Here is a 21525-nt window from a genome sequence, read left to right as displayed (position 1 = left end):
AAAATTTTTGGAGAGAAATAGTACTGGCTCAGCCTAGTTTTTCCTCCAATGTCATAATTGTATTATGATTATAGTGTTTTATACAATAAATGAATAAAAAAAACAAAATAAATAATATTAGCTGATAATTCACATTTTTCTCTCAGATGTATTTTCTCGGATTGCTTCAATTATTCAGCATAGTGTTTTTCTCCAAGAAAAAAGAAATAAATTCTGTCAATAGTCAAATTGCAGGGCTGGGAGGCGTAGATGAACGCTTATATGATGCTTATTCGCTCAACCCTAAACGTGTTGAAACCTGTTCTGTGATAAATTCCATTTTTCTGGACGACGACGCTGAAAAAGCGAGTCGGCGCCGACGTTTCTTGCCGTGTGAGAAAACCAAAGTGGGAATCAGCGGGCTGAGTAAGGTCTATCATCGACGTTTCTTCTGAAAATCATCGACAACAATTAATCGAGGAAACGAGAAATAGATGGCTTGGTGGCAGTTGATTGAATTTATTGCCGTTCGGCGCACAACACAGAAAAAGCTATCCCCAAGCAGAACCGCGTCAATTATTGTGCACGTCTGTTCGACACACCGACCAACGTAATTCACTTTCAGTCGCTTTTTATAATTCTATAAATCAAGAGAACTATCTGCATGAGAAGGAGTGTTGGAAAAACTCACCATAACCTGCTTACAGTAGTAAAGAATGGAAGAGGCACGTGTATTATAGTACTCTAGTCACTATATTTGTGTGAGCAATAGTATACCTTTTAAACCCCAATGGCTCAAGAGAAAAACCTGTATAGTATTTCAAGTTGGCCATACAGACAATAAAATCAAATCTAAATCAAATCAAATCATCAACTCACTGGAATATTACTTATAAGTTACATTAAATATTTCTTAAGTACACAAGAATCTGTTTGTTCCATGAATAATTAGAGAATTTGAAAATTCTAGGCTCTTCAGTGATTTGATTTAGGCTTCAGTTAATATGTATTTGTGTATGATTTTGTATTATGGATAAGCTATAATTATGTATTTCTATCATTAATTAAAAAATAAATAATTACTGAAATTTACCCATGCTTGAAGGAATTATAGGGAAATTTCATACTACATTAATGAATAAGTAAATAAATAAATACCGCAAGTTGCCCATGTTCAAAGGAATGGTAGGGAAATTAAATACTGCAGATTTTTGTGTAGTTGAGAAGTTGATATTGTGGTAATTATTCATATTGAATGAAAAAGACTGAGAAATTGTCAAAAAATCACTGATTTATTGATAATTAGAAAGACCGGTTTCGGTTATTGCACCATTGTCAATCTCTGATAAACTCCGAATTACTATATCAGAGATTGACAATGGTGTAATAACCGAAACCGGTCTTTCTAATTATCAATAAATCAGTAATTTTTTGACAATTTCTCAGTCTTTTTCATTCAAATACTGCAGAATTCAATATTCATTCAGGTGTATAGCGAAATGTGCCGTTATAAATGTCTCCATTTTCCCTTTCTTATGATTTTTTTGGAATTCATTGATAGAGGAGAATATTTTTGATATATAATGAAGCAAATGTTGTAGTTGATTGCACATCATTGATTGGAAGTGTACTGGAAGTGGTTGTAGGAGATCATCTTAAACGGTTCTTCTTCTTTTATTAATGATGTGGCGATAATGCACTCAAGAAGGAGCAATAATACAGAATACAGTACTTATATTCTATTTCCAACAGGTTTTGAAGTTTCATAGCTGAATACCGTAGATAAAAGATAATGTCACCATAATAGAATATCCATGTGGGCAGACAACTCACTTAATATGTCATATCGTTTTATTTATCCTACGTGCGCGATTGAGAACGGTGATTTGTTGCAGTGCATCGTGCTCCGTTCATATGAGAACTAGACTAATAAGGAAGCAAAAAAAGCCAAAGCACTGAGCAGTAGATCATGTTTTGTCTCAACAACCGGACTAGAATAAAATGGTTTTCTTCATCGATCTACATTTTTCCCGAATCGTCTCCATTAAACTAATGGAATCGAATGGTGTTGCTGTCACTCTGAACAGCATTCTTCACATGATGTATTTATTAGTCTTCACTCTTGAAAATAATGTCTTATTTCGTGTGACTCAAAAAATTCAATTCAATAATCGCGGTGAGAAGCGAAACCGGATGAAGAGAGAAAAATACATTTGTGTGCGAAAATAAAAGAAGAAAGTTTCAGATGTTGGGAAAATTTTTCAAAATTAAAAATTCTATCTACATTCCTTTATAAGTTGAATTGTTTCCAATACCTTGTCAAGCTGGACTTTACTATATAGACACACAAGTTTTCAGGTATGTGTTGGTGAGTGTGTACGAGTATGCAGTATGTCGAAGAGCACTCATGTGAAGCCAATACCAGACTGGAAATAATCTTCGGTTTAGAACAGGTTATGTGCACTGTGCACCACCCGGTGTATTTCAGCAATTAATATTCTCAACATGAAGATTGTGTGCGTGCAGACGCGCGCGCGTATGAGAATGTGTTAACAGTCGGCTGAGTCCATGTTCCTCTCAATCTAACTTCAAAAATATATTCGCTGCAAAATATGCACCGATCCCGTCTCGCCTGTCGTTGCTTTATGGAAAAACGGCAGTCCGTATAATTTATGAAGACAACTTACACATACCAATTGATATACACTGGACGACTGGTAACCTACCAGCAGCAGACGAATCTGCATGTCGTGCCGTGCATCACACGCAACAATCGATAAATACGCCACTACATCACATCCACCATCCACCATCCACCATCCACCATTCACAAATTATTATCGAGAACGCTCAGTGTTCAAGTCAGCATGGAGTGTGCAAAATTCAACCTGCAAGTAGTTACAGTAACGTGAGGACAGCACAGCAGTCGTGCTAATTCTATGGGAATCCAAATCAACTTACGAATCCATAGATAATACCACAGACGCCAGAATCTTGACACATCAAGAGTATGAACACAGGCTTGTATCTGTGATGATGATAATGAAGCTGTTAAGCACTCTGCTTCTTCGATAGTTGATGAACACCCTGATTGCAATTCATTTTCTGTGACTGACAAAAAAATTATGATCAATTCAAATGTATTGAGTGGTTTCTTACTTCATAAAATTTGGGTTGAATCATTTTTCATATCTCATGTCTAATTGTTGGATGTCTCGTGAAAGGTATAATAAGTTATACTATATTGATACCTAGTTCTACAAACTACATGTAATTATCAACGAAAATGTCGAAATGTTCTGTTTAATGAACTATGATAACATGATGACTCCTGTGTTCTATGTTGGCCGGATTGTGGAGTGGAGATGAAGTTGTGAGAAACTTTTATGTACCGGTAAGTTTATGTTAAGGAACTCAAACACATCTAGTACTAATATGCAGTCTGTCTGCTAGTGTTTCTCATTTAAAAATTATTGTTCATAATTCTTCTAGTTGTTCTACTGTTCATCTCATTAACAGAACTGGTCACCATCAGTATATTATTCATAAACTTTATGTCTCTATTTTCATGCAGAAATTTATGTTGTTCGAACAAACGAACTCATTGATCTGAGCGTTCTTATTAGACAGTTTTACTCCCGTTCGAACCTGGTAATCAACAGTGTATCTTTCAGGAAGTGTTCCACGAAACTTCAAATGTTTGAGTTAGAGGTTCATATATTTCATTATTATTTCTGGATATGAAAGTCTTGAAGTGAATAACTTCATCAGGAACGGCTATAGTTAATATTTCGCTAGTTGAGTCTTGAAGCAGTGATGCTTGAAATAGCACGGTCCATTGCGGGATTAAGCCCCTCTCATCCTGTGGAGACTTTGATTGTAGTACAGTGTATCCCAGGATCGTAAAGTATAATTTAACGGGTAGATGATTCAAGTGGCTTGTTAGAGCTGGGCTTTCTTCTATTTTCATTACCGTTCCATCATCTTGTTCACCGCTCGGCTACTATACCACAAGCAGAAAACGGTAACTGGTGATTTTACCGGCAATAATTAATGTCCAATAATTGATGGGAAGAACTTCCACGCAGCTTCGTTTCCGTCTAAGATTGTTTTGTTGGCCATCGATTGCTTTCTAACTTATTATCTGACTATTTTCAAACTCCATTTCACGCTTTCCCCATTCCAGATAATAATCTCAGGACCAAATCTTGAGCGTCTTGGAAGTTTTAATCGAATCAAAGAGCTAGCAATTTGTCTAGTATTTTAGCTCCGATCAACATTCCACGAGTGTTGAAATCAGTTATCTGAAAACTTCACTCATAAACTGAAGAGTGCGGAAGTGGTGTGAACTTTTTTAACTGACTATTCTCTACGAAATCAGTTTCTACTAGATTTTACTATAAGATTCTACTTCTAGTTGATGCCAAACTTCTGATAGGCTGGATTATTCCAAATCTTATTTTTTTTAAATCTTTCCGATCTCATTTCAAACGAGCAGGATTATGTTTTTTTATGTTTCCTTGTTGATCAGGCCTACCGAATACAATGCTCTTTCTGTGATAAGAAAACTTTCCATTGTAAGTTTGTTCGAACAATGATCGAAACTATAACGAGCCCCAAATAGCAGTCACTCTCTTGCTGCTCACAAATTTCTGAAAATCTTCGATACACCAACTCATCTCAATTCCAGTCAGTTGTGATGATTGGTCGGAAGAGTAGCATTGACCTTTAACAAGCCAGACTCCGACTGCAGGCTGGAAGGCTCCCTTGTACCTGTTGACGGGACAAGCAGCGTAGAAATTGCCAGTTCCAGCTCTGACTCCGACCAGAGAAGAAGCTCAGTCCGCTTCCTTTATGTCAACGGCATTTCAATCCAATGCTCTCTGTAACTGTATTTCAATTACTGTATTATTTGCCTGCTGCTCTGCCAGTGAATAATGGCAGAAAAACAGAAATCTGAAGCGAACGGTGCATGTATCTTTGGACATCTCGTGACGTTACAATCTGAATATCTCTATTCTGTTAATAGGCAGCGATAACCACTTTTGCAGGCAATGCCACTCTCTAGCTGTCGGTCGTCCCTCATCATAGAACAATAGCGATTCAACCGCCATAAATGGAGAAAATTATCAACGCCTTTACATTATTATTATTTGAACTGTTCTCACCAATTAAAGGATATCAATACTAGAAAGCCGACTTATCAACATTTTCTCTATCAATCCTAACAACAATTTGAAGAGTACTTTCAAAGCTCTTGTTAAAGAAATACAAATCAATTCTACACTTTTGATAGAAGTAACAACATAAGTCAAGGATAATGTAATAGAAACTTCCAATTAATGGATTTCCGATAACAAAAAAGCAGAATATATCTTTATTTTCTCCGTGACGGCCAATGCCAGTTTTGAGAAGTGTAGAAATCGTGTAGACCATTATTTACAGAGGCAATACCTATACATAAGTGGATTTATGAAACTATTTGGAAACCATCCTATAATCTAATAATCCATGTCCAGAAATTAATACTGTTCATGAATTATATACAGTATTATACAGTATGTTCATATTATACAGTATCTAGTCCTTGATTGATAAAGATTCTATGTTCGATTGTTTTTGTATTGGAAATTCACTATTGAAGCGGATCAGCGAAGAGGTAAGGAATAAACGTTTGAAGTTTCCAAACTGTTAGTTATTCTGATATTATGATATTACATAATATCAGGTTATTCGTCTCAAAAATCGTTATTCATAATTTCGCCTCTTCTAAGTTTCCTTAGTTTCTACACTCAAATTGTGTCTGTCACACATGTAACTTTTTCTGCTCATTGTTGCTGTTATTAAGGATTAGTCATTGTGCTATATTTACAGTTTTATATTACACTAGAGTCTCGATTAACCGAGTCTCGGTCAACCGAGGTTCCGTGTTAACCGAGCCTCGGATCGGCCAAGGTCAAGGTCAGTTTGGCAGCTAAGAAGCGAAGCAGTTCGATTACACAAAGAACTGTCATAGTATATTTCGCACCTAGGGCCGAAAATGAGACTTTTCCGGCTCGAAATCGGTTTTCAAGTCCGAGGCCGTAGGCCGAGGACTAGAAAAGATTGAGAGCCGGAAAAACATTTTTGCCCGTGGTGCGAACGCTATTTTTCGCCACACAGAGAAATAAACAATATATATGAGAATAATTGTTTATTAAGCAGTTCCGAAAACAAAAGTGGAAGGTCATAGCTCTAGCTATTAGTATAGTTATTAGTATCTAGTTATTAAAGTATAGAAAACTGAAGAATACATAATACTTGGAAACCTCACAGAATCATATTGATTTTTCCATACATCAATAAATTTTAGTTCTATTAGGACCCTCCTCAATTTGAATCAGGCAGCCTCTTGTTTTCCCAATTCCAAAAAAATACCTAAAATACTCGTTTCACTGGGAATTCGTGTCTGATAGTAGCCTACATTATAACTGAAGAATAAAAATTATTACTCATTTTATTGTGATCTATTCATGTTTTTCTTATGAAATTCAATAAATTATAGGCCTACAGCATGAAGACTATGTCCAATTCATTTGTACTGGTGGCAAAATTTTACATTGAAAATAATTATTTGATAAAATCCAAGTTCAATAGTAATGAAAACAAATTCCTTCAAAAAATAATTGATAATAATACGTTTCGAGGGAAAAAATTAAGAACAAAAAAATGGGAAGCATCGGGGGATTTGAACCGAGGTACCATCGCTCCGTAAGCAAGCTTCTTACCGCTGCGCTACTTAGACGTTAGTAAATGGTAGTCTTATAACCTGCTGATAAAAATAGCCTACACACTTTGGGCTATGGAACTTCAATTAGCCTACGGTAGCATAGATGAATTTGAACATTAATATTCTGAAAAATCTAGAAGGAAAATAGAAATTTGGGCTTCCAGGTGCACGAGATTGATATTTTTAGAATCTATGTTCAAAATTTGGATATCTAAATCATTCCCGTTTTTCCGGTATGCAATCCACAAGTTGACATGTTTTGATGCGAACAAACACAACCCCACTCTCTCTTATTATATAGAAGAAGAAGATATCTTACCTCTATTTCATTCATCCAAATAAAATGATAGTATATTACTGCAGAATACTTTATTCAATTCTAGAAGCATAAACTGATTCTGTTTCATAAACTATTTGTTAAAACGTTCAGCACCATGGATATTGCCCAAGTAGTTCCAAAACTATCCACCAGGTTTTGTGATAAACGCAGTACTATGAGGTTTGAGGTTAGATTCTATTATACTCTGAAAATTGAATTTGAGTAGTTTATAATATCTTATTTGTATTTCATTCATCCAAATGAAATGATAGTATCTTATTGCAAAATACTTTATTCACTTGAAGATTAGGAAACGATTGAGCCAAACTAACATCTCACAATGCAATATTGGATAAATTCAGTTATTCCATGTTTCTCTCCTGACGTTCACAACAATACAATGCAAATGACACTAATGTTATAACATTACAACAAATCTACTAAGATCATTTTGTGTACTTTGTTAGGAACTTTGCTATGGTATAACGATATGGAGACTTCTAGCATTATAAATAGTTGTTGGCTTGCTGCTCCACTGAAATAAATAGTTGTTGGTTGTTGATTGTTGGTTGCTGATTGATGGTTTGCTGCTTCACTGAGTCACAACTCAGAAAGATAATTAAATGAAAATGAAGTGAAATGATGAATAGAAGGGCCTACCTGCTCCCTACCACTCACCCTTTCAGAATACTCTACTCCAAGTCTAATTATTTAATAGTGATATTTTCATTGAGATCTTTACTCTTGTAAATAATGCATTGTTCGAAACTGATTGTGTATCAGAATGAGTATCCTGTCTGGAACGATAGTTGGTGGCAGTGTTGAGGTTGAGCACCCAGCACAGGGAGCGAGCGATGTCGCCGCGGGCGCACTACCCTAATCGGATGGAATTATGCGTTGTTTGACGGTAATATCGCTACCATTAGGAACACCGTTTCGACGCCCCCTCACTATGATTTATTCGTCCGTTTGTTTATTTACCGACACCTCAGCTCACACGCCGATCAGCCCCTTATGCCCCAAGGACCCCAATCTGAATAATTGACCACTACAAAGTCGTGTCTCAAACCCTTGGATCATCGTTTCAGCTCTTTAACTCCTAATGATATCTCTATTGGATCTCAGATCGTATTAGATATGATTGTCTGTAGTATCTGCCTTTCAAAGATTGAGAGATCTCGTTTAAATCTGCACTACGTACTCAGGATGTGTAGCTCTTAATGGCCTTTCTTCTTTTTCTCTCACAGAATAATTTTTCATTTTATAAAGATTATTCATTATTGATTGAATTTTTAACGCCGCTAAGTATTTTGTGAAAACAATCAGCCTATGCGTGATTGAATACCAATTATTACCTATCATATGAATGAAATCTGTTTCACAATTAATATTATACTGTATGTTCATTCAATAATAATTAAACACATTGTTACCTATCTATTTCGTGGTCCCCACCTTTTTTATTTTCAAGTTATATTTATCTTGCACATGACTTTCGCTTGACTTGTTACTAGTTATTTGTGTTCTCATTAATTTGAAACTAATCATCTCTAAGTATGTCTATTAATCGATCAGGGCTTTAGGAGGCTCTATTTAGCTTTTATTTTATCTTTCATCACTGTATATTTATGCTACATATATTATAAACATATCCTCACTAATCGAACAATGGTTTCTCAGAGAGATCTTAACAGAATACTAACATAATATTACAAATTCTCAGAACACTTTTGTGGAAAATATTGTCATTTGCTATGCACCATGAAATTCAAGTTTGCACTCAACAAGAATTATAGAACTGATGAAAACAGTTCACTTGTTTCTCCTGAACTTTTTGCAGAACAGATGTCTTTCATCATTTGCATCTCGCATAAATTAGATCATCTAATGTAATATATTTCCACTCTTGTACAAGTCTTACAGAACATCTAATTCATTTATTTGTTTTGAGAGTTCGATCTCACTAGGCGTCCAATCGGAAAAATTCATAGAAATCGTCAAGGGATAACTATTATTCAATGATTTTTCAGAATAAGGGGTGGAATCCTTTCTCCTAAGTTTCAATTGAACTTCACACCGGCCAGTTGAGAACAAAGTAAATTTGAAAAAGTTGTTGGTGAGGTATCAAGAGGTATCATGCTCCTTCTCATGGCTGTTGAGCGTGTATTCAGTGGACGTGAATAAAATGTTGATTGTTGGATGAGAGCGTCGGTATCTGAACAGACCGTAATAAAGATTACAGTCTAATAAATACGAGCAGCGAGTGCATGCGCATGCGCAGTCAGGGTGAAGTGCAGGATAGGGCTGAGCAGCAGAACGCAGTTAGCTATGGGAATGTGGTCTGTAATGTATTACGGCACCAGGAAAGCTCAAGACCGAAAACAGAGAACTGTGTGATTAGTATCAGTTGTTTGGGATGAGGGGCGTTTGGCATTTACAGCGAAATTAGAGGTTCTAAACCCAATAATTATCTGGGATGTGGGTCTAGCTTCTAATAACAACGGTGGCCTCGCCTTTACCTTACGCACCTACCGAAGCGCACGCATGCACGCGCACATACCCATACGCTCACACCAGTGTCCGAGAGTGTGATTCCAGCCAGCAATGATTCAGATTGGGCAGTTTCTTATACTTCTTGGTCCATTGACAGAATGTAGAGGGAAGGTTAGAGTCGGGATCTGAGATTAATTGGGTGAGACCTGAAAAGTCTGCCCTGATTCATCCAAATTGAATGCTATTCATTCACATCGGTTCATCTGCAGGAGATGTGTTTGATTAATTAGAATTTTAAATTCGATGTTGGTTTCCTAGTAATGAGTAAATTCATTACAAAAATGATTAATGTGGAATTTCTAGTGATAAGTACCGTAACAATTTGATAGCTTGTCTTAGCTTGTTCATTGGACAGTGAACTGTAACTAATAAAAATTACATTAAGAATTATTGACAGAATATTACATCAGTATATTTTCATTTTCATCTTCATTACAAATGATAAAAATACCATTTTCATCGATTTAATGAAAAAAAACTAATTAATTATCTTTTTTTTACAGAGATCATTCACCTTGATTTTACAAGCCTTGGATTTTGTGAATACGTCCACTTCAGGTAAGAGCTATAATCTTCTTATTCGAATTCAATCAAACATGCGTAAGAAGTGATATATTTATGGTTTTTTAATCGAATGAACCAGATCCACTACATTAAAAGATATGCCTCTATTCACATTGATCGAGTGAACAAATTCTAATAGTACTAATCAGTTCACATCACTCAATAATGTTTAAGTTATTAAAAACATAAAAAGGTCAAATCTGAGTGTTGAAATTTAATAACTTCCAGCGTTTAAAATTGTGTTACCTGGCCTACTGTTTTATTGCAGTGAAATAGCATTGACTCACGCCGTCTCTAAGCTGGGATATTATGAGAGATCATGAAATCCAGACGAAATGTAATTAGTCTGCTGCCAGACTATATCATTGCGCTGTGAGAAAATCATTTCAAAACTTGTTTCAAGGTTCATTTCTATATGTAATTATCGTATTAAAACACTTTATTGGACATGCTATTATTGATTTAATGTCTTTCTTTATTTTCGTTTTGTTTCTTGGATTTAAAATTGTATCTTAATCGATTAGTCCAGTATTACAATACTGTAGCAACGTCTATAAAATTGATAATATAATAATTATTGAAACGCTCTTTTTAATAATGACGAATCTCTACTGTATAGTCAGTCCAGATTATACGGAATTAACAGAGAAACGGCTCATTTTGACGTCTCGGACCGGTTTTGAAGGATGTCGACTCATAAATATGAAGTTAAATATTTCCATCGAGCTTATAGCTTGTTACTTCATCCAAAAAATCCAATTTATTCGATAAGATATACTGAACAGTCAATGAGCCGTAAGATTCGATTCTGAAATTCAATTACCAATGATGCTGCTCACTCCACTAGCACGTCTTCATATTTGAGAAATGTTCAAAGTCCGAAGTCGAAATCTGAATGTGAATCTTCAAACATCACTTTTAGTGCACGATATTGCGATTCGGCGTGAAATTGATTTTCCACTTTTACCCTAGACCGCAACCTTGGGACGTTGGTTTCAATTATTGATATAATGTTCTTACAAACATTTTGAAGGAAACATCCTCGAAATCAAACTATATATTCACAATAATACTATATTACGAAGTAGTCTACTACAATACAATTCGTATCAGTTTGATTTCTCTCGTACATGATTTAATTAATAATTTCCCATCTTTCCAAGCTATCAATATGCGGAATACTCAGATTACATGATATAACACGGAAAAACATAGTCTACCAATTTGGATTAATTCTATTACATTCTATCAATAATTTTCCGTCCTACTTCTCTTATGAATTAAATTGTAAATGGATCATTAGATTTTATTTCATTTAGAAACTTAACCATAAAGTATAGAGTATAAAACCTACTCTATTTCTACTACTTAGATCTATATCTGATTCATGTTATGTAATCATCTTTCTTATAAATGATTCACGTGGAGAAACCACGATAACCATGAAGACGTGGAAAGACGTCAAAGTACCATCAGCATAGGCATAGTTTTCAATCCTATGATATTGCAATTTTGTTGGAGTTGAAGATTCAGAAGGACATCCAACTAGACGTATGACTGGATATACAGCGTTTCAACTCGCCAATACAGCTCGATTGGAATGTGAGATATCTGATAATTCTGCCGAATTGGTGAAATATCTTGTCTATGGCATCGTTCATCATTAGTGCGTATCATCAAACAACCAAGTTGAAGCCGATGGAATTCAGCGAGCATAATATTCCCTCCGACCGGCCTAATGAGGTGAAACATGAAGAAAAGTTTTCTGTTTTTCTTAGCGACTGAATGAAGTTCAAAATCCGATGATTACCAAGATGCCTCTGCTTCTTTTGCTGGGCATCAAACGATTATGCCAGCTGTATACGATTGCCGTTGTTATTCTGAATGCTCTTCTTGCCTGCTCTTATTCATTCTACTGGCAGCAAAGATATCAGGACGGCTTATTTATGAGCTCATTAAATCTTGTGACATGTTAAACATGTCATCCCTGCAACAAACTAATGCGTCGACTGAGAAGCGCAGGCGCTGTAGACAGGAGGAGGTGAATACCTGCAATTCTGATCATAAACGGGATCCAGACCCGTCCTTATCCTCGGTCGGCGGCTTCAGTCTCCTCTCCCAGCGACTTGCGTGTGATTTTCCTACAAGTCCGTCAAACCAGTCAGTTTGTTCATTGGTTTCGCTTATCGTAATGATACAGATTCAGCAAAACCGAATCGACAAGAAGTAAAGGCCAATTGAAAGTATAAGGAATCGAAAAAATAAAGAAATAAAATGTGCCTCTTGTGTGGCCTTAGAAGGTTTAATTGGTTGGGTAGGTCATGATTCGATTCACATGCAAGACAATTTTCAATCTTGATTGAGAAATTTTGCATATCTTCAAGTTAGCGAGATATTTTTGCTTCGGATATCACTTATAAGAAGAGAGCTTACTATGTTAGGTGGACTATAATAAAGCATTGGAATTCTGCCAAAAGTATTCAAAAATATCTAGTATACAATCTTATTGACATATTGATATCGACATTTTTGGATCAATTGAATAGGGTAATTCGTGGCTGACTATTTTCCCTGAAGAGTATACGATTTATTCCTCATGAAAATATCCCTGCTGAAATAGTCCTCACGTTAACTCACTTCTATCATTAACCTTCTTCTATCACTGTTGTTTGAAATAGCATTAGAAATAACTGGGAATAATTTAGAAGATAGAGTGAGCAATCAAAACTCCAGACTCCCAGACACAAACTTTATTGGCCATTTGACGAATTCACGACCATACTTTCTCACCGCATCAGACCATATTTTAGTTTCTAGTCCTGTTGAAGCGAGCAATAGCTTAATCGTTCAATAAATATCAGCTAATAGATCGTCAAGTCCTCGCATAGCGCTCGATAAGTGACAATACACGCCGTTCAGGAGAAGCTCCTACCAGGTGCTTCAAACTTTACTAAGCTTGTTCGATAGATAAATAGTGGTTGGTGGTTGTTTCCGAGTAGAATCGGTTGTAAATACCGACGGAGACCACAGCCACGCAAACAATACGACACATGCTTGCGCTCAGCAACCAACCAAAAAGACGTTCGTCAAACGATGTTGTTTCTAGAAAAAGTTTTCCCTTCTCACTCTTTCGCTCATCAGCGATCAGCGCGTCTCTCTCGCACCTTCCTTATTCTTATGCTATTTGGTCGATAAATTGTATCTAGAGCCGGACAGAATGAAGTGCAATAGAAGAATAGTGAAGCGAGTTGAAGAGACTGTGGAGTAGCAGCGTCCATCAATATTAGTGGAGTTGTAATGATGCAAACCCGTGTACTACAGAAAAGGCATTCATTGTTCGGAAGGATGATAACGACTGCAGCATCCGATTCTATATTTTCCTTTTAGACAACTTTTTTTGAACCACTCTCTTACCTCTGCGATGATCATTTCGTCTTCACTAGCCTCTGCTAATGCTCCTTACTCGGCCATTTCATCTGTGAAGTATCACCACCACTTTTATTTGCTTTGTATCCTCCTTGCTCGTATCCACAATATTACAGAACAGAACTCCTACTCCGCTGAGCACGAATTCAAGACATACCAAGGAATTTATTCTTTAAAACGTTTTTGTTAGCTGAAAGGGTTGAAGTTATATATTAATTTGTATTGTTTTAATTAAAAATCAATATGTTACAATGTCAATGATAGAAGAGAATTCCTCTAAGATTAAAAAACTGTCTTCTTAACTACAATATAGTTTACTTATTACTATAATATAGTTAGGCATACAAACTACTTATTTGTATAATAAACAATTGAAATGAAACGGGAATACTCTATATCAGGCGGAGTCAAGACTTTGCCATGTTGAAAATCATCTGCTAAAATAAATTACCTTTACCTCTAAGATTAAAAAACTGTCTTCTTAACTAAAATATAGTTTACTTATTACTATAATATAGTTAGGTATACAAACTACTTATTTGTATAATAAACAATTGAAATGAAACGGGAATACTCTATATCAGGCGGAGTCAAGACTTTGCCATGTTGAAAATCAACTGCTAAAATAAATTACCTTTATAATACTCGTATAATAATCTTCAATAAAAATCTAAAAACATGAGACAATTTCATTGTGTGTTGATGAGAAATTTGGTTTATACGGACATACTGAAATGGATATTACTATTTGGATTTTCTGTGATTCACGATGAATACAGTAATGAATTTGTGTATGAGACTCACTGTTTAATGGTATGTGAATACCGTTTACTTTCATGAATACAACTGGGGAAGACATTGATATTTCTGTTTGAAAAAAGGAACGTTCTCGAGTCAACATTGCCAGTCATTAGCTCTGTTCTGGGATTTTGAATAGTAAGCGGGGGATTCCCAATCATTAGCTTCAACCCAATAGCCTCTACATAAACCCAGTAGTCCGGAACTCTGTTTCGAAATATAAAGGGGTTCTTGAAAGAATGCATCCCCAAGTGAATTCCAAACAATCAACCATTTGAATTCAAACTGACCAATGGCATGAATAAGAGAGATTGTTCTAGAACTCTGGTAATGAAAGGTGTATGCTTGTCTATATAGTAAGGTCCTCGTTATAGTGAAAGTGGAGAAAGAAATGACAGTAGTGTTGCCGATTCACTGCTTTCTTTAAAAGATAGCTGATTCCGGTATGCAAGTATCCGATGTAATATTAAATCAAATCAAATTTGATTAACTGTAATTTCTTGTTACAAAAGATCAATTACATTTTATTTGTCAAGAAAATATATTTCCAATGATTAAAAAATACATTTTCATAAATGAGATTAAATATTATTTTAATTTATTATTATACAACAGAAACGATTTGGCAACATTTTCGAGCTACAAAGGGATAACGCTATCTGCTTTGTCTAATTGAAAAACAAGGATAGTAACACCAATGTAAATCAAATACTGTCATAACGTAGACCTTACTATAGCTGCGTATAATACGGACTGACGCGCTGCGCGACAAACGCGCGTTTCTCAAACAAATACGGTGATCATGATCAGAGCGCGATCTTGCCACGATCCATTTTTGTCGCTGAGAGTCTGGCCATTTTGTTGCACGCGAATCGTAAATTCGCATTCTGCGTTCATCTTGCGTACCTCTTGCGTTTCGTTTGTGAGTAGCGCAGCGCGTCAGTCTGTACACAACTTATAATTTCTGAATAAAGTTCAATGCATACCTGCATACTTTCAAGTATATCATCTTATCGTTTCATGCATTGATTGCTGCATACATTTTTGTATGGTTTAATGATTGATTGTTTGATTTCAGAGAGCAACGTGCTGATAGAGGAGGCGTCCTACTCTGGCATCATCCTGCCGTCGGCTGAGTGGCACACGCTCAACCACGAGGGTGGAGTGGCGCGCATCACTTATCGCGTGCGCGTGCAGTGCGCGGCAAACTACTACAACGCCACTTGCCAGACGTTCTGTCGGCCGCGCGACGACAACTTCGGCCATTACAAGTGCAGTCCTAACGGCGACAAGGAGTGCATTCACGGCTGGAAGGGTGACAACTGTCAGACACGTGAGTAATCGCACACACATATAAACTGGCTATTTGTAGAATATTTCCCATTTTTATTATTTATTGATTTGTTCGTTTATCTCATCATGAACAATAATAAACAGGCTCAATAGAGAGTAAAGTAAAGAGGCATCAAAGAGGCCTCACGTAACCGTATTTGCAGACAACCAAATTCATGTTACAAGCGGTCAATCGCGCGGTATTGGAAAATTATTGTTCTAACGTGTGGTTCTGGAGCTTCAAAAGAAAAGAAAATCCTAAGTAAAAGCAGCGAGTTAACCCTACTCGATATGTCTCAAGCCTGATTTTCACTAGTAGAGTTAGTGGTCATTAACTGGCATACTATAGTGAGGTCCAGGTTATAATGGCAGTGGATAGAGATAGAAGAACAGCGTTGCCTATCATCTGCCTTAATTAATCATATTTCTACAACGACAAAAACAGATTTGGCATCGTTATGGAGCTAGAAAAGGATAGTACTACCTGCTTTGTCGAATGATAGACAAGGATAGCAACATCAAAGTTAATACTGTCATTATAACGTGGACCTCACTATAGCTTTACCGAGCTAACTCTACTCTACTTGGTCGAGTAACTGTTTTCACTACAATTGAATAGGTGAAGTGTGTTGTCCAGTGAACAGAACTCACCTTAAAAACTACTCTACAATTTTCTACCCGACTCTACTCTACTAGTTCGAGACTCTTTTCATTAGCTACTTTACCACTACGTAAAGTAGGGTGAGAAGCGATGGTGGGGGGAAGGCAAGTGGTGGAGTACTATCCCACGGTGCAATCCCACTCTACTCCACTAAAAACTAGTACTAGTACTCTACCATAACTCTACTCTACCATGAACGTTTTCATTGAGAGAGTTCACAAGATAGTTAGTAATTGCCCAGGGAACTCTACCACTAACTCTACTAATTAAAACCAGGCTTTATGGAGAACTCCATATTATGAGGACCTCTATCTCTACCTCTATTCTATCTACCTCTATCTCTATCTCTATCTCTACCTCCATTTCTTTCTTCCTCACTATGCGCGCACTCTGAAATTGAGAGCTTCTAGTTGTGGAAGATGGTATAAATATGCTTCACATAAGAACACATCACGCATCTCATAGAATGGAATATTTGATAGAGATTAAATTCAAAATGATTCAAATAGCACATTCATTCACTTATTCTTATAAATAGTATTACAAAAAAAGTTTTCTCCATTTCTATTTGATATTTATATTCTATATAGCCTATAGGCTACATGTTTATTCTTTCAAAAAAGAATATATTCTTATCACTGACAATTATTGTTCTCTCTCATTTCACTATACAGTATTCAACTCTCGTCATATTTGTAATTCTATAATATTGTAAGTCATGGAAAAACTATCAAATGCAATACAAATTTTTATTCCCAGTTATCTTCAACGTACAAACCTTTGCTAAAAAAAGAAGCAATATCTACCCTTCAGTTTGACTTGTCTGTTGAATTTCAATCTCAGCAATATTTTTCATAATTTCTCAATAAATTTTATTTTTCAGCAATTTGTCGAGCAGGTTGTCATCCGGAGCATGGGCATTGCAGTCAACCTGGCGAATGCGAGTAAGTTTCTGATCTAAAATTTAGTATATTATCTATATATAATTCAATATTGTTAATCACCCATTGATTAAATAGTACAGTATTAAGGAGGAAATCATTGAGGATCTTTCAGTTTCATCAAATATAATTTCTCGCAATATTTTAGTGTACGAGTAATGTCAATTAATTATGAGATTGAAAAACATGCATTGATGATCATTGAAAAGTGGAATTTTCACGTAAGGCATGCAATATAATGCAGCTAACATAGGAAGGAGGAAGGACTTGCATTATATTCAATAGAAGATAGAAGATAAATAGAGAAAAATGACAACTGCCCAAACAAATTCGAGAAAACATTGGAGGAGAGAAGAACACGTTGAAGTGTTTGATTAGGACGGCGTACGTCGGCTGGCAGTTCAAACACCAGATGATCGTCCAAAGAAATTCTTCAGTCCGTCAAACACAAATAATCTACCAGACGAGACTGTCAACAGTTGTCAAGCACAATTTAAGACATTCACAAACTCTGAATACCAAAATGAGGTTGACAAGAATGTGAGTGTCTCTACTCGACTAATGTGTTTACCTTTTTTCTTTATTCGAAAACCAAATAATGCTCTACAGCTCTACATGGATGTACCTGTATCTTGGGTCGCTAGAATTCGGAAGTAAAATAGGTGGAAAATGTTGAGATTCTGTTTCTGTGTTAATGATAAAGTGAATTCGTATGGCTATGTTGGTGGGGAGTCCCTTGCGGGAAGGTCCCACCGCCTGAATATATAATTTGAGCCGTCAATGGGCCTTACGACTGTCATACTTCAGCCGGGACCGACAGTTTAACGTGCCCATCCGATAACACGGGAGTGATCTGGTTAAAAAACTTTTGGTTGTGAGTGGGTTCGAACCCGGGATCTCTATGCTGCTACGCAAGCTCTCTATCCACTAGACCACAGATCACTCCTGTGTTAATGATAATAATGTTCTTCTCAAAATACATTACAAATAAGTAATCTAGTCTTTATAAAAATGTTGTAGCCGTTTTATGTGTAATGGAACTTGAAAATTGAAAATCTTGAATTTGTAACAGGTGTAGACGAGGTTGGCGAGGAAAGCTGTGTGACGAATGTGAGCCATACCCTGGCTGCAAACATGGCTACTGTAAAGAAATACCGTGGCAGTGCATCTGTGAGACGAATTGGGGTGGCATACTCTGTGATCAAGGTAGGATCATATACATACTTATTCCATTATTTATTTGAAAATGACACAACAAATCAAATATAAAATGATTGGAAACGGAAAAACAGGCTTATAGCCCTTACTATTCCATTCCCGAATTTTGAATGCATATTGGTTCAAGAGAGGCTATAATTCTTCAGCATTTTTAAACACTTATAATGTAGAGGTTAAGTGAAGGAAAAATGTTTCTGAAAGATTTCAGAATTTATTTTTTTCAAAATCGATTGAACAACGTATTTTCTTCCTGATATTGAATTGATGTATTTGATTGAAGGCGATTATGATTTTCAAAACATTATTGTGGTTTTCGAGACTTGACTTATATGTTATTATTTATTTTTCATCTAATCTTTATTATTCATTGTATAACAGAAATATAAAGATCATTTGAACTTGAATTTTAGACGAACTTTAGACCTATGGAAAGAGAAACATGGGATGATGAAAAATGGTGAAAAAGTGAAACTGTGATTTACCATTATATAAGATACATGTTCTTACATATAATGCCAAATCCATATTCCAGTTTGTATTATGGATTGTTACCCATACATACATATTGAATGTAATGCTTTAATCATCGAGAAAGATACCGTTAGAAGATAAAATACCGATACTTGTGTTATAGGTTTCTGCTTTAATGCACTGGTATAATTGCGATTCAGTGAACTCACCTCAAATAATGAGGAAAATGCATAGATAGGTGAAGGTAGAGGAAATCAGGCTATGCGAGAGAAGACAAATATCTGGAGAAGAAAAACGTCGTGCTATGAACCGGGTTGTTGGAGATGAACAATTAAATAAATTAAATGGGTTCGTTAGTAACTTTGAACAGAATGGTGCAAAAAACAGACTAAACTATCCACTTAAAAATTATTACATTATTGGAAGAGAGACAGCTCCATCATCATCAGCTATTTCTCTCTGTCACTCCAAACCGTCTTGGTCTTTTTCTTTCGAGCAGTTTGAAGCAATTTTTCGTTACCTCCACAGCTCCAATGACACTTTGTACCTTTGGCAGGAAGGTTTTCCATTTTAACTGGCAAAAAATTACGAGCGAACGTGGAATTTCATAATTAAAAAAAGCTTTTACTTTTGCAATTTCCCACCAAGCATTTCTTCAACCACTGTCAGTTGCCAATTAGCGGGCGGACCTCTTATAATTTACAGGTCTTTGGGAAACTGTTCAGATAACAAGCTGAATTAGTGTGCTAATTGTTCGTTCCAGTTATGTCATAAGGCAACCGTCATAGCATATAGTCTGCTTTGACCTTGCAATTAGATCTTTACTTAATTTTTTCAGTCGCACTGAACTCTGAATTCTCTCTCTTATATCGTTCACCTATCCTTCAAATGTTTGTAGTTCATCACATAGCGAAACTCTTAATTAGGAGACTTGCTCAATGCTTAACCCATCTACCCCACATCATATTATTCTGGACTCTCAATCATTCTTGGATAGTTGATTTCTTGACTTATATTGTTCCAAGTTCCAAGAAAGCATTAGTAATCTGTCCCATTTCTACGAACATATGACATGCCTAACTAATATATTTTGTTTAAGAAAAAGGTAAAAAGTATTTCCAAATCTAATTTTCAACCTCTGTTGAAAAGTCAGAACTTTTCAATAGAATCCACGAATCACAGACGATTCAAAATAAGTATAAGCTTACGCTTTATTTCCACTATGGTATTTTAAAATACTTGAAGATAGGGGTGAATCAGATTTTCCCTATTGATATTATTTATTCCTACTCAATATTGTTTGAAAACAAACAAGGTGATAAAAATAACATTTGACAATAAGACAATGTTTTTTGTCTCATATCAGTGTTTGAAATTCTTTCCTTTTTCCCCGAACTGAGTATTTCTTTTATTTTGCCAAGGTTATGCTTTGATGAGGAAAGAATGGAATTTGAATTGACGTAAGAGTGAGAAGGGAAGAAATAGATCTTACTTATACAAGACGCCGAAATCCCCATCATCTCCATTCCTAGCCGTTTTATTAGGATAAGTGTCCAATGATGGAACAACAATGTAATGGCTTCGGTCACGCGAGCGTCAGGCGGCTTCTGAAGCACTCCACACTACTCAATGGGCGCTTCATCCAAAACATATTCCAAACATTCTTTCGATTATTATCTAACTAGAAAATTTGATGAGCCAATATTATAATGAAAAAATTGTATCAATTCTTCACCTTCCAGTTCATATTCAAATGAATACAATAATATATATTATATTTATAATAATTATATACAATATCCTATTACAATAATATTATCATTCGTATGGTGATTATAACATTTCTTATAAATTTTGGGTAACTGCAACATAAATTCCAACTGATCACCGTTTAAATATTATTTCAAATTATAATAATTGTATCAATCTCATTATTCAAATTAACTCTTCAGTATTATCCAATACAAGACAAAAATTAGGAAATTGAAAAAGTTTTGGGCAATAGCCTGTTTTTCCTTTTCCGACTATTGTATTGTTTGCTCTATCCAATAAATAAATATACCACTCTCTTGATGACTGAATCCGAAATTTTAGGTAGACTACAATAAACTGCACTGAAACAGTTAACATCTTCTAAATGAAGTAGATTGCTTTGTATTATGCATTAATATACATACATAGGAACGTAACTATGTTTTACATCATTCGTATAGATATTTGAAAGCAATTTATATGTTTTCTATTGATGACTTTCTGAGAAAATGGAAGATAAATGTGAAAGCTGCAATAGTCGTCATATCACTACTTGTAATAACAACTCTAGTCTGTCTATCCTATTCAAATCACGAGCATTGATCCACTTATATCAGTAAGATACAAACTAAAAAAATTCTGTCTTTCTCTCAAATAATACTATTAAGTTTATCAGGAATATAAAAACTGTATGCAAGGCTCCCAGAATACATTCTAGGTACATTGACTGTATGATTATTTT

General features: G+C 35.6%; 1 protein-coding gene across 1 annotated transcript in view; it reads left to right on the top strand.

Annotated features, from left to right (window-relative positions):
• Positions 1 to 21525, top strand: part of LOC111051644 (protein jagged-1b) — a 127396-nt gene that overhangs the window by 64629 nt on the left and 41242 nt on the right. Inside the window, exons 3-6 of the mRNA XM_039426897.1 lie at positions 10124 to 10178; positions 15487 to 15741; positions 17285 to 17345; positions 18415 to 18548. Of these exons, the coding sequence (XP_039282831.1) occupies positions 10124 to 10178; positions 15487 to 15741; positions 17285 to 17345; positions 18415 to 18548 (505 nt within the window). The remainder of the gene's footprint in view (positions 1 to 10123; positions 10179 to 15486; positions 15742 to 17284; positions 17346 to 18414; positions 18549 to 21525) is intronic.

Source organism: Nilaparvata lugens, chromosome 4 (genome assembly GCF_014356525.2).
Source record: "Nilaparvata lugens isolate BPH chromosome 4, ASM1435652v1, whole genome shotgun sequence".
In the NCBI taxonomy this organism is placed as follows: domain Eukaryota; kingdom Metazoa; phylum Arthropoda; class Insecta; order Hemiptera; family Delphacidae; genus Nilaparvata; species Nilaparvata lugens.
The sequence above is the reverse complement of the archived record's forward strand: the minus strand, read 5'-3'. Positions and strand labels throughout refer to the sequence as shown.